The sequence below is a fragment of the Styela clava genome, chromosome 10 (genome assembly GCF_964204865.1).
Source record: "Styela clava chromosome 10, kaStyClav1.hap1.2, whole genome shotgun sequence".
NCBI lineage: Eukaryota > Metazoa > Chordata > Ascidiacea > Stolidobranchia > Styelidae > Styela > Styela clava.
In genome coordinates this window covers 11,465,880-11,481,403 of record NC_135259.1, presented here as the reverse complement: position 1 = coordinate 11,481,403, position 15,524 = coordinate 11,465,880, and the positions used below count along the sequence as shown (strand labels likewise).

At 34.4% G+C, this 15,524-nt stretch overlaps 1 protein-coding gene across 1 annotated transcript; it reads right to left on the bottom strand.

The window, feature by feature from the left end:
- Window positions 1–973: 973 nt before the first annotated feature.
- On the bottom strand, window positions 974–14,912 carry LOC120338318 (uncharacterized). Its single transcript, XM_039406297.2, has 15 exons — window positions 12,698–14,912; window positions 12,311–12,439; window positions 12,016–12,134; window positions 11,605–11,754; window positions 10,596–10,796; window positions 10,300–10,506; window positions 6,169–6,267; window positions 5,637–5,774; window positions 5,234–5,343; window positions 4,429–4,623; window positions 3,926–4,089; window positions 2,792–2,952; window positions 2,550–2,720; window positions 2,299–2,437; window positions 974–1,781 (listed from the first exon to the last, which is right to left on the bottom strand). Exons 1-15 carry the CDS (start codon window positions 14,826–14,828, stop codon window positions 1,699–1,701), a joined length of 4,197 nt encoding a protein of 1,398 aa, XP_039262231.2. The 5' UTR covers window positions 14,829–14,912; the 3' UTR covers window positions 974–1,698.
- Window positions 14,913–15,524: the final 612 nt, after the last annotated feature.

Below are 15,524 nucleotides of genomic sequence, written 5' to 3'. Positions count from 1 at the left end.
CCTGATTCCAACAAAAGAAAAGCGTTCCTGAAGTTGTATATATATGAATTATCTATATCAGGTTAGCATAACAGATTTCGCTCTCATTCATTATTTAATAACTGTACTTGGATCTATTCCGATGTATCGTCAGAAACAACAATCAGAATATTATTATATTTCAGCACTATTTGTTGGATATTCTTATAGATATGGCGTTTTATTATTTACTGTAATATAGGTAACTCTCAGAAAGAGAGTAGTATAAAAACTGTGACCAACAACATTCGAAAATACGAAGAGACAGATAGGTGAATGAAAATGAAACAATTCTTGAAAGTTAAAATATTATGAAATCAGAACAAATGCACGCATTTTAACAATAGTGCTTAATAGTTTATATAATTTTTCAACTGTGAAGATTAAACTATACGCCACGCTCGTCAGAAATAGTCCAAGCATTTAGAGTCGAAATTGAGATGGAACTTATTCAACATGTAGGTTCTAAAATTTGGTTCAAACTTCAGAGCGATAGTTGGATTTTACGATTCGAAATTCCAAGAGAGAAAAAGGTCAAATTCTACTTCTGGTAAGACAGCAATGATACGATGTTTTCGCTCCAAACAAGGAATGTGTATAACCCTATACGTATCCAACATTTTACCCATTGGCCTACCTGAAGTAAAGTGACACGAGTATGAACCGAATGACTTCAATCAGCGAGTCCATCATATTTGGTTCTAACGCACGAACCTACAAATCATTTCAAATATTTGGATGTTTTTAATTTGTCATTCCACTCTGAATTGTCAAATAGACAGGCTGGTTTGGTATGTGGGAAAATTCGCAATGCATTTGGAAACGATGGAATGATTTATGGATGCTGTTGCCAATATGGCTTTGCACAGCACAAAGAATCTGATCAAAGTGAGATGCAAAATATCGATGTCGAATTCTGGAACGCATGTCGGAGGTATAAATAAAAGTCAGAATATTATAGTTGTTTGCCCATTTTATTTACAGTAAACATTATTTCAGCTTGAAAAACAGTTACTTTAGAAAATGAAAAATTTATATTTGATTACAGCCCAATAGAGTCCATACTAACCGTTTACAGTACTCGCATCGTTAATTTCTTTGCATTATATTGCGTAAGGTGGGTATCAAGACTTTCATTAAACAAATTATGGTAGTTTCTGCAGACGTTCCCTTGCGGACCGTCGCAAGGTGTCATGATGTGCGAATGCATGTCTCACAAAATTGTGTTTATAACAAGTATATTTGGTAATAACCTGAACTTAAAAAGTAAGAAGTTCATTATAGAGCAGTAATAAAACGCCATTGGACCAGAAAACGTTGACGTCATAATATACGTTTCTTCTCGTGAGGGTGAGAAGCGGCGAGACCCAAATTTAAATGTAATCATCCACTTTACTATATACAACAACTGTGAAAAGTTAACGAAGCAGTGAATGCTGCGAACAAGACCCCTATACGACCGAGAAAAAAATCAGTTATAATCATTGATATAACAACTTATCTTTCAAAACATACTAAATCAGATTGAAGAGCGGAATACGATTATCTGTTGCACGATTTAACAGATAGTCATGCATATTTAACAATAAGTATAAAATAAAGCTTTATACAATGCAGTTTATTTTAAGGGTAAAAACAAGTACATAAAGATACCCCTTCATGAAAAATTTCTTTTGATTGTTATACAATTGTACTATGCTTCTGTTCCTCAACAGTATTTGGTTCTTCCACCATTGATGTCAAGTTTGTTTTCTGCGAAGATCCTATACATTAAAATGAAAAGTTTCGATAAAATTGATGCTAAATTTGAAGACAACGTCTTAATCATTGTTACCAAAATTCAGCGAGGCACTTTAAATACTATCAATGCTCTTTATTTGGGATTTAAGAACCTCAATGCTCTGACGGACTGGTCATAGTCAAATAAAATGTCTTCATACCAAAATCTGCCCTGTATTTGACCAGATAAAAAATCTCGGTTCAAAAATTTGGTTTACAAAATTGAAAATACAAAATTAAATAAGAAGCTGACATGAATCGGTAAGTATTATTAGAAGATAGCGACTACTACATGACACTATGGATGTGAGAATGGGACGTGATAATTGCGTTAGTTGTTAATTTTATTTTAATGCAAATTAATTTAAATCAACAAGGATTGTAATTTTGTCACTAAGTAAAATATTATTACGACAATATATCAGGTAATATTGGAAAACAGTTTTATATATAATTCTACTAAAGCAGTGATGATGTAATCGTTGGACTAACCAAACTTACCGCGAGATGTCGATATAGACACGATATGCAATGATTGAGAATAATTTGATGAACTTTCACCGGTACAAGGAAGAATCTGCATCCAAATTTGGCGAACGTCTTCACGTCTGACGCAAAACAGTACGAAGATAAACACGCCCTGAAATTACATTTTAATGAAACATCATTTAAAACTTCGACAAATTACCACTAACATATATTTTTCAATATAAACAGCCGATACATTTTTCATGTATATATCTAATATTTACCTGGAAAGCGTTCGCGATTGAGAATAGCCAACTAAATATTTCATTGAGCGTTTCGTCATCTGTCATTGTCATTGGAATGGCGAAAACCCAGGTGACACCCAGCAAAATAGAAACTGTCAATATTCGTAGGGCGTGATCTTTCATATCTTTCTCAGCTCTTGTGGATCGAATCTGAAGAATATTGATAAAAACAGGGTTTTCGTATCTTAAAGTTGTATTGATGATGATTTCAAATCACTCACCTTAGGATTAGGTTTTGCCAACACTCGTATGATTCTGATAAATCCAACTATATTTGCAACAAATACAATGGCAACAGGAGTCAGGAAACCAAAGTACAGAGAATACCCATGCAACCAACACAGACGATCACTGACGTAATAGGAAGGATAGAACAAAGGATCTACACGTAAAAAAAGAGCACAAAAACATGTTCAAAATGCCCCTTATCTAAACCAAAAAACGTAAGCATATATATTTATATATATATATACACAACTTGGCACTGATAATAAGGTTATGGTGCTAATGCACTCTTGTCAAATCTGTCAACATAAGGTCTCCGCATCTGAACACGACTCCTAATTTCCAATTTATATATGGGTACTTAATTTCATAAGATGCTCTTTTCACCAAAAAACAAGAACAAGGCTCTTTATATATCATTGGAGGATATGGTTAGTGAAGTCAATTTCACCAAAATCTTTACGTTCAGTACAGTTTTTTTTTATTTGTATGGCTGAAGTAAATGTAGAATTTCAAAGAATGTTGGTCTACCTCAGGGGTTCCCAAACCAGGGGTCGCGACCCCAAATTGGGTCGGAGTGATAAGTAGGTAGGGTCGCAAACAGGTCATGGGGTCGGAGGGGGAAGGGAGAGGATGAATATACAAATCATCTAAGATTTGACAAACCATGTTAAATTTAGCGGTTTGTACCATGGCTTACTGTAAAACAGGCGCTCTATGCTTATGCCATAGAAAATGTAGGTGCTTATTGTGACATCACTGTTTGGTTTTAGCTTATTTTAGTTAATACCACCACATGACCAAACTCAAAAGTCCAGTGAAGGAAGCTCTTGAAGTTTCATGAAAAATATATATATTGACTTGGGGACGCACTGGACACTTGAAAGTTGTCTTTGGGGTCGTTCTGAAAAAAGCTTGGGAACCCCTGGTCTACCTATACGACCTAACCCAATATTTGATTATTACCAAGAATTTTCCCTTAAGTAGATAAGCAGGTGTAAAAAAAATGCGATTTATTTTTATTCAAAACACTAATCTAGATTACTTTAAATCAGTCACAAATACAACTCCTCAAATTTTTTTTATTATATTTGAAAAGGGTAAACAATTCACAAACGTCACTAATTTACCGTTATCGGTATCCAATTCCCAATCTTCATACTGTTCAGAATCTCCAATAACATATGCAATTATTGAAGTTGCCAAAGTTATGAGGAACGCCACAACGTACACAATAGCTGCTGTTTTGATGACATAATTATTGGGAATTTTATTAAATATTGTCACGAGTTTTCTAGACAAAAAGCACAAGATTGTAGATTTAGAAAAATGGTTGTTTGATTTTTCATGGTAGGGCTCATAAATTTACTTTACAATACAGTAAGTATCTTTCAAATGCAAGTAGTGATAAATACCAAAATAAATTATTATGTGCTGAAAATATACTTTTCATTTCCTTTTTTGTAGCAGATTGTCTACATGACAAAGAACTATGTTACGAACAAAAATCAAAGTATGAGAAGGTTTTTGGCTTTGGTGAAACGGGGCAAAGTTGTTAGTGAATATGTACATGCATATGTGGTCATTTCAAAGTTTGTAGCTCGTATACTGTAAACCAAATTAAGAAACTCACATGTACATTGTTACACATTCAGAAAACATCCATCCCCATGCTGATAAAAATGAAAATTGTAAAATTGATCCGACAACCATGCAAGAAATATAGTCACGTGGTCGTTCTACACCAATAAGAAAGGTCAAATAGCCAACAAGAAGGCAAGCGCTGAGATGAATCAAAATTTGATTGACTTGATTGGTGCGAATTTTTCTGAAACATGACACGATTATTATTATGAATATAAAAATGAATATGCATTTTATTCACCCAGTTCATACAGATATACAACAGCCAGCCCTTGTAGAAAGGCCATATACCATATGCATTGTTGTTCATATAAATGTTTCTTTTCGTGAATCAAAAATCGGTAAAAATTTTGAATCTTCAAAATCCTTGATAAGCTCTGTATAGCTTACAAAATTTTGACTAGCAATCATCCATGTATAAAAAAGTTTTACTATACGATCATGATTGTCAGACATTCTCCTTCTAATACGGATGATGATAATACGAATACAGTCTATAATCGTATTTCCATGCACATAATATCCAACGTTTTATATTAAAGTAAAATGTCAACGTTGCTGAGAAGGGAACTGTTGTCTATACGTGATCAAATCCTTATTTGATTTCCAAAATAACATTGTTTTAATGAACTCAACACTTTAATACTAAATAGTGATGTGGCACCTAAAATTACAAATGCAAAACGATGAAATCAAAATGAGCATTTATCAATTAAATAATCTGAACAATTTCGTCGTCTATGTAAACGTCAGAGTCTATTACGACATCACATAGATAGTTAGCGTACACTTACTGGAAACCCAGATATATAATCAGTACTAGAATTAAAGCAACACTTGAGCAAGAACAGCCGATATATCCGACAATTTGAATTGCATAGCTAGACATCACATCGTGGGTTTGCTGAAATAAATAAATGAAAATCGTTTTGGGATTTTTGTGCTGAAAAAAATATGGAAAACTGATTCGATCTACAATTGCAATTGTATAGTAATAGTTCTACATTTCATCTATCAAATTTCATTTTTTTTCCAATGCCATGGTACGTCTAGCAATACTTTAAAAGTCTCCATGCTTGTTGTTAATGAAAGCTGTACAAAAATTGGCCATTTTTTTAATTGGTAGCGATAATTTGCATTTTCATAGCCTTACACTTACACTGATTCGAACACTGAAGAACTTAAAGTAAATCTTACCACAAGTACTGCGAAATTTGTCATATGATCACAAGTGCAAGATGTAAAGTTAGAATTTATAATTATTGTTTTGCAACCATTAAACTCCCAATCTCCTGTCGAAAGATTCAAATAAGAGCATCTTTGCGTAATGAAATTCTAAAATAAAATCAAAGTTAGGTTTCTGCTGTAGACTAACTAGTCTAATTTATTTTTAAATCCAATTTATCTTGAAGTTAATATAACAAAATAAAATAGTAATACTTCGACTGAAATATCTCGTATAAAAAATCTAATTGTGAATAGTACATTCTTTCTTATATTTAAATCGACAAATTAACCTTGAGAAATGAAAAATAAATTTGATTATCAATATTGAAGTATCGAAACATGTTATCTATTTATACATTATATATATTTCCATGTTTATCATTCCGAGTCTGAATCGAATCAAGCGGTTAGATATATATCATATAAATAAAACGGAGAACTTTTTTAGAGGGTTATTTGGCTTGCTGTATTAGCTGTTAATGAAGATATCAAATCATCCCACTCTTTTAGATCTAGTATCCCTCGCAGGCAGATTGAATGTTTGCTTAACAGGATCCTTTAAATCGCGGAGTGTTGACTTTGAAATTTGCGAACTCAATACCTAAATTATAAAATGGTATTAGTGAAAATGATATGTAATACATAAAACAACTGTGACGTGAATAAACTCGATTTTCATGGTCTTTCATAAAAAAAGAAATATTTAGGAAACAGGAGATCAATCCTAAAATATATAGACACAAAAGCAAAAACGAAGTAGTGTGGCCATGAAAACACTGTAGACTTCCGGTAGCGCAATTTCTTCGCTTGATCACCAAAACGAACGCGGAACCACCACGAAGTGCGTAAATTAACTTAGATGAACGTGCACAAAAACGGATCCCATAGAGCTCACAAAAATTTTCAAGAAATAGAAGTAAGAAAGTAAAAAACAATCTTTAACCACTAAAATTTTCAAAGCAATTAGTTCAGTGGTTAATGACTTCAAAAAAGCGAGTTTTTCAGTAATCAGTAATTTATTTAGTCACCAAGCCTATTTATTTCTTTACCAACCTTATGTAAGTACGAACTATACATACATGGGTTGAAGGAGAAAGAAAAAAAAAACGCATTCCAGGGTGAACGGAAACGCCGAAAACCAATTCTGGTTATCGAGCGGCAGCACCTTCGGGGAAGTCTAACAGAAACGTGATAAATATAATTAAATCGAACAAAATATATTATTCAATAAATAAAATAAAAAACGCAATGGATACGTCAAGGCGACTTGGTAATTACCAAAAAAAGAAAAGAAAATTTGGTAATTACCAAAAAAAGAAAATCGATTCCATGCACCACAGTTTAGGTAACCATGGAAATTATTAAGTCAACCAAACGGACTTGCAGTGTTCTCATTGCAGGTAAATAGTTAGGTAGGATATAGTAAAGTGCAACACACGTTCGATTGTGTGCATATGAGTGCCAGGATTAAGTTAAAACTGGATATCAAGATGACACAAATTGTAATACAGTAGTATAAAATACCAATCAAGTATACAAATAACAAAATATTGACACGTTATATGGGATTTACTTAGGGAAAATCTGGATACATATAAATTTGACCTTGTCGAAGAGTATGTGTTGTGATCACGCATTTTACTGGGCGAAACGAAATAATCGTCGAAGGTAACGGGCAAGTGGTTGCTATGAAACCGATGCATGTCCTTGGAAATCTCTAGTTGATAGGTACCAGCGAATTTTAACACCCTGGCCTTATAGTAGGCCTATAGGGTGTTTAAGTTAGAACGAATGGGTGCTCTAGAGAGAATTCTAACTGCTCTATTTTGTAAAACTTCTAAACTGTGCAACGCTGATTGGGTGGCGGAGCCCCATGCAGTTATAGCATACTGTATATTAGACTGGAAAAGGGCGAAGTATACGGTTCGGAGAGTTGAGTCCTGAACGTAATGTCTGAGCTTACCCGGAATTCCAACTGCTCTTGACAGTCTCTTATGCAGTTCAGTGATATGAGTGTTCCAATTTAGTTTGTCGTCAATAAGAAGCCCAAGATATTTGAAAGAGTGGACAATGTCGAGGGTGACATCTCGGATTTTAATTGAAAATTTATGTCTGGTTCGAGTTTTAGAACCGAACAACATGACATTGGATTTTTTACCATTCACAGTAAGTTCATTGCATATCATACATACACTTTATTAATTTCAGTGTTCACCTCGGCTTACAGTGAGCCTATTTCCTTTGCTCTGTCAAGCAGACAGGCATCATCGGCGAAAACTTTTTTCAAATCAAAAAAAGTACAACAGACGAATTTCCATTTGTCAAGTTTATCATAAGTAAATGAAGTAAGTCCAAAATAGCGTGGTTAGTCAAATGATTGCTTTGGAATCCAAATTGACATGTATTAATGTAGAAATTTTTCTAAAATTATGCCAAAGGAGGGTGGAATGGAAATAGGTCTATAATTTGAGGGGTCACTTCTTTTGCCATTTTTAAATATTGGTTTCACTCTGGCAATCTTTAACGATGAAGGAATAATATCTAAACTAAAAGATGAGTTGAAAAAAAGACATAACGTTGGTGATATGATATCAGCGACTTGTTTAAGGAAGTAAGATGGAATGCCATCCGTACCAACTGCTTTTCCCTTTTTCAGGTTCAATATGATTTAGAGAATCTGCGTAGGTGTTGTTGGCTACAGAAAAAAAAAGAGTTTTGCAGTGGAACACCCAAAAAGTCGGTGGAAGAATTAAAGCTATGGGGGATGTGATTCGCAAGTTTCTTCCCTACTGTTGAGAAGAATTCATTGAATTCACTGGCCATCATTTTTCAGTCAAATTCTCCACAATAAAAGCCTTGGATAAGTTAGTTATAGATGATCGGTTAGTTAAGGTTCTGATGAAATATCGATTCTTGAGGATTTTGTTCCGTATCTTTCTGTTTGTGAATTTAGCGATGATTGGTTTGTGAATGTTCGAATCGTGGGTTGGGCTACGATGCGTGATAGAGATGCCAGATGGTTTGATGTCCACGCTGATCGATTTACCAACCTCCATCATTAGTTTATCAGTGTATTCGTTCACTAAAGGTGCAAGGACATGAAACTCTAAGTTGCCGAGTCTTGACCTCCTTTCTTGTTCTTCTAGTTTTTCAGTGGTGTAATACAATTCTTCATCCAAGTCATATACTAGTTTCTTAAGTCCACGTATATATTTTATTATGGGAGGTTATTTTTTCATCCATTGATTTTTGTTTAGCTGACAACTTATCAAACATGTCTGATTGAAAACTCTGGGTTTCCTTAATTGCGGCAATGTCTTGTTTTACCACTTTTAAAGACTGCATTTGGTCTTCTATGCATTTTTTAATTCCAGGACTCAATGGCGTGTAATCCGAGCTGGCGTTTGCTGGGTTAAAATTATCTTGAACAAACTTGGTTATCAAAGATGGTAGTAGCATCTCAATTTGTCTTTGAAGAATTGTTTCCTGCAGGTTTGGTGGAAAATTAAATGGTCCCTCTCTGAATGGGCAGTGATGCTGATTATGTTAGGAAATCTACTTCATTACCAGATCAGGTACCGCAGTCTACCATTCCCCATAAAACTTCCCAAAATCATATGCGATTACTTATCGGTAACTGTATCGGCGTACGGATAACGATAAATATATAAGTGTAAGTTTATTTCGACTCCATAATCAGCAGTAGACGATATAATAATAGATAAAAACAAAGAGAAAATAACTGGTTATAGAATAGGGAGAGCAAACAAAACCTCAAGAAGGTTTGAAGCCTACAGATTTTAGATGGAAAGGTATTGATAAAAAGAAGTAGTACATGTGCGCTCATCCATACAAGGGACTGTCATAGCTTTTCCAGGTACTGTGACGATAATCTAGTCTTCATGATTAGGTTTCAACATGAATTGAAATATTAACTGATTCGAGCCACTTCTGTATTACCAGATCATGTAGCGCCGTTTAGTTTCCACTTTCGCTGAGCACGAGATTCGCCGATGTTCGCTGAGCACGAGATCCGCTGATATGCGTTCGAGGCACCGCCACAAGGTGTGCAAATTTTGATGACGCCATAGCACACAAAAATCACATATAGCTCACAGAAATAATTGGAATGAATAAAAGTAATAGCCTTCCAGCGAAAAATACAATCTTTAACCACTAAAAATTTCAAAGCAATGGATCCAGTAATTCGAGAGAAGAGCGATTTTTTCCATTATATAACGATACGAAGAAGAATAAATAATGAGGAATAACAACATAATATTAAAATAGAGCAATGCTCAAATATACGGACACGTTAATCAGAGAGAAACTGTCCTTACCTTTGACGCTACCGGTATCTACGTCGCTATCCGCCATTCCCCGTTATCCTAGCAAAGCAGGAATTTCGTTACACACCACCGACGTTTGATGAGCACGTGATCAAAAGAAGAAGAGTGCCAGCATAAAAGCGACTTTTTACGTTTTACACTAGGTGTCCAAAAATTAGTAAAACGATCCATAGGTCCACTCCGTGTTCAATAATAAAAAATAAAAGTAATAGCCTTCTGGCAAAAGAAAACATATTTAGCCAACACCTCGTGTCTAAAAATAAAAAAAATATTGAACGTCTCACTTGATTAACTTTCATACTATCTTTAGACGTGTTTGGAAACAGCGTAGCGTCTTTGTGCAAATAAAACACTGCATTTTTCTTTCCTGCGCTATTTGGTATAGCATATTTTGGAATGTAGGATTTGGCGCTTGGTTGGAAGGTGTCGTTATTTGATATTGAACCATGGAAGACTATTGGGTCATCAGTTGAAAAGTTGATCTTTTGAGCCTACAATGCAAACATATTCTTCGATAAGGTTAAGAGAAGGAATGGAAAAATATTAAAGAGAACACTGGTTAAAGGGACATTTGAATTACCTGAAACAGATTATTTTCTGACATTTTTGTAAATACTTCATCGACTAGTACAAGATTTGAGCCATAGATTTCCAACGTTTCCAAAAGCAATAGTTTTTCATCTTGCGAAACCTCCAATTGATCCCCGGATATTCCGTGCTTCACGGTACTGTGTATATCATCCATGATCCACAATAAAGAAACTATAGCTTCTTCAGTTATCTGAATAATGTATTAAAGTTGATAACATAACATAAATCGGTTCATCAACAAAATTGTGATAAAACTTGAGCATTAACATGACGTTTCTTGATGAGTGTATTTATTTGAATTAATGCTAAATTGGGTATTATTTGAGTGTTTGTAAAACGGTTTATCATCTTAGCAATATAAAATGTTCACAGCTGCTTAAGTTGTAATTTTATGATATAATATCATTGACGATTCATAGATTATGGTTCATGGAAAGTGGAAGTAATTCACTTCGATGAAACAAGAAAACAACAGGTCGGACAAACTATAGATGAATAATTTAATGGTACGGCAGTCAGTGCCGTTTATATCGAGTCATAAACAAAACTAAAGCAGCGAGTGGTAGTCAGTGAGAATGGTAATTCACTTCATTTTAATTGCAAATTAGCTGACTACTAATCACCCACTGTCAAGACAACAGGATAAGATAATTTTCAAATTTCGTGAGTCACTCCTGTTTCGATTTCTATGCAAGTTACTTCCGGGTAAGGTCGCTAATCATCGCCTTATATGATTCGCAAGGATTCGCAAACCACTGCGCCTTGGTGATGCTGAATTTACGTACATCAAAGCACAAAATATTTGTCTTTATTAATAAAAGTATCTTATTGTTATAATATTCATATTCATACGACTCAATGTGTTTCAGTTACTTTGATCCCTTCAAGAATCGATCAATATTAATGATAAGAAGAAATATTACGGACAATTATTCCTATTTGCATATTTCTGTCAAGTGAGAGTGTCATTTGCTATTTCATTGTTTTATAACACGTACATTAATGTTGTCATTCTTCGTAGCTTGCTTCAAAACTTCCAAGACTTGAATTGTTTTTTTAATACTTTTGCTTGTTTGTTTCGATGACACAGCACTGAGTACGCCCATAGTTGACTCCAAACGAGAAGGTGTGAGACCCGACATTTTAGCCTTACATCAGTTTCAAACATTGAACAATAGTTTTATTTATGTTTATCAAAGAACAGTAGAAATGACAATAATAATTTTTTAAATGAAAATTACACCTAATCGGTTAAGAAACTCAAAATACATAAAGTTAGATATGATTCAAATTATGATATGACATAAACATTTTTACATTCACTTATCTTTGTTGTTAATACGTTTCAATTGATTAGAAAATGAATAAAACTTATTGGTATAGGGAACTGGAAAGCTAGGTCGTCTTACCGTTTCAATTAGACTGTTTACGTCAACTTCGCAGGGGTGCTCTTCTAATGTCTTGATATCGAACGAACCCGATAAACTTCTGCTGTTTGAGACGATGCATTTTACGGTAGCAGAGTAATCTTAGAATATTATTTAATCAAGGTTATCAATTGTCTATCACTATAGTGGCACCACTAAATGACAATAAAAGATGTTTATATGATGCACAAATTTTGGTGGGAAGAGGTAGTTTAAATCGTTTTTAATTTGTTCATATAGGTCTAGGTGAATATTAGGTTAACAATATAACACTCACTAAAATTTGCACAAGTCTCTAACGAACGTGACGGTGTATTTCCTTCAGTAGTTGGAAAATTGTATACCATTGTAGAATAATTCAAGGATTGAATAGTCGCTTGAAGGCAGTATGATTTCAACTGGGGATCTGAAAATTTTACCATTAATTGCTCGTTAAAACGATAAATGTACGTATGCATGAATATAAACGTTTTTTTCATATACACGGTGAAGCTAAAAACAACTTTGTAATATATAATTAGATCAAGTAAATAGTTACGAACTCTGAAATATTAGCGACCTAATATTATCACATTGAAAAAAAAAAAATGTTATAACAACAATTAACGAAGATGTCCACATTGAACATTCAATCAACTGTCAAATAGAACGTGACTCTTTTTACTTTTTGTGACGAGTACTGTTGTAGATTGTGAAGTTGTTGTTGTAGTTGGATGCGTGGGTTTGATAAACTCATTTTGATTCTCAATGTATGTGTGAGTGTTACACAAATCGGAGTTACAAAAACCAAATTTACAAATATCAGGAGAAAATATACTCCGAAGATCTCGAATGAAGGTTTTGGTGAATTTTGATGTTATAACACTGATAGAGGAGCGCGTTGCATCGGCAAATGAAGTGTGACTAGGTGATGTTGAACTAAAATTGAAACTCCATTCAACGATGTCTTTAGCAAGTTGCTTAACGTCATTCGCGTCTATTACCGACATTAAACGCACGTACAATCCATGGTCCTGTGAACTAGGAGATGGGGATTTAGAAATCGAAGTGCTAATGTTGTAAATTCTAAACATCGCAAAATCTACATCTATAATAAGGTATAACGACCTCAAAGTAAGAATTTTTTGGTGTTCTCGAAAAGTCCAAGCATGAGTTGGCAAAAACATATTCACCAGACTGTCAATAAGCTGTTGAAAAATAGCAGGAAATTCGGAACCAGAAAAGTATTTTTTGTATGCTACGATGAACGTGCTGTAAGATTTGACCATATATGTTGCATTGATAAATTTTTCAAAGAAAGTCTTATTCATGACAAATTGTAGATTATCCAGAAATGGCTGAACTTCTTGAGGAATTTGTCCACCCATTGCGATAGTTAAGTTTGAAATAATTTTCCCGGCATCAAAATTCGGAAAATGCTGAAATCCATCAGTGAGAATTTGAAAGAAATCATCTAACTGAGTCGTATAATTAGAAAATAGGTCATAAAACATTGCTGATAAGTTAATAACATATGCACGTTCTCTTGATGTATTAAAGAAGCCATTTCCTATAACTCGTGCAAAGCTCAGAACAAAGTTACTCAATTTTGTAGGTTTAGCTGTGTCATCCAGATTACTGAAGTTGAATGATTTGAGCCCGTATTCTATTTTGCGATACGTCTTTTCTAGAAGCAATTTATCCGATGGAACATATTTATAGAAAAAACCTGGCATCCACTCTAATGTAGTTTTAAATTCATACGGTATTGTCCAATGAGCGGCTTTGCTGATGAAATGTGTAAGTGCTACCCCCAGAGCTTCGGTCGCATTATTCCTTTGAGTGTAGGCTTCCAACAAGTCAAGATACCAAGTGATGAGAGAAGTGGAATTTGGATAAGACAATTGATGAAATAAATCTGGTAAAGCGTTTAATACTGGATCTATAACCTTTGACACTTCCTCGGGAATATTGTAGGCTGATCTTTTGATCGATATGGAATCTGCTACACTTTTCTTTGGCTGGGTGGTATTAATGTTTCCTAAAACATCGAAAATCACATAATACCATAATGATAAATTTGAGTTGATCGGGAACATTGATTCTAATAGTCCCGGAACTTTCTCGACGGAATTTTTTACGATAATATCTGTTTTAACCGATATGTAGTACTCTTTAGGGAAAAAATTCTCCATAAACTTGAAAATGTGACGTGAGAATCTCGCGTTGTCTGTGTCAAGATCGCCTAATTCAATGAAAAATTCATATACTGTTGAATTAGTCGTTACCCAATCCGACGCATTGAAAAGCGTAGTGATCAATTTGCTCAAAGATGACTGTAAAGGTTTAAACTTTATCATGTTGAAACCGATGTGTTCCATGAACTTGACAAAACCTGATACAAATTCATCTATATTCTCCCCTCTTGACAATAATTTCGTGATTTCATTCATCCTTCCATATACAAAATCCAGATATAAATCATTGAGGCGTTTCTCAATATCTGGAACCAAATTTAATAGCTGAGAAGGGTCAACGGTACTTTCTGGTCCAAACATATCTTCACAATTCAGCAGGTTGGCATAAGAACTTGTAATACACGCGCCATATCTTAACTCCACATTTCCAAGTGCGGAAATCCTGGTTTTTAAATCTTGTCCAAAGCATTTGCTAGAACTCGTACAGTTTCGTTCAGACCAGTGATAAAGTGGAATTCCTCCCAATGATACGTTGAAACCCTCGTTACATACCAGAGCGTTAGTAGTTGCGTATGACGTGGCATGCAATATTACCAGTAATATCAAAACGACCTTCATTCTGTTTTCTTTGTAGCAAATTAAATTTTACCGCACACAGTAAAACGTAATAGATTGAAACTTTACATTCTAATCAAAGTTAGTTATGCTAGATAAAAAAACACACACAGGCACGTTCAAAAATCTGAAACATACATGACGTAAATAAACAGGTCCCCTTTGAGCTCTTGCAGTCCCACTAAAGCTTAACTGTATTGGATTACTCCATTGCTGAGTTTCTAAAATTGGGGATTCCAACACTTTTCTCACAGCCTGACTACGTTTACCGCTATGTCTATTTTACTTCTATTATAATAAGCTTGTCATTTAATTTTGGGCTTCGCGTTTGTCTACTTGTGGATTGTCTACATTTGGATTTTATCTATTACGAGTTCGGGGAGTAGCCAGGTTACTCCTGTAGTATTTGTACCCGAAATTATGCCCTAATCTAACCTGGTACACATACTACGTTCCGGTGTCCACCATCTTAGTTCACATACTTCGGGGGTAACCATTATTTCAGAATGCTGAATTTTGTTTTCGCTTTCGCAATGAGTATCTCCAGAATGCCGAGTTGATGAGTAATGCTTTCTATAAAACTGTAAACCTCGGCGGATATCAGTACCCAAATATTTAGGAACAATATATAGGCATAAATTAGTATTAACGGCGAAATAAATTTAAGATATGGGCCATACAACAAAGTTAACAGACGGA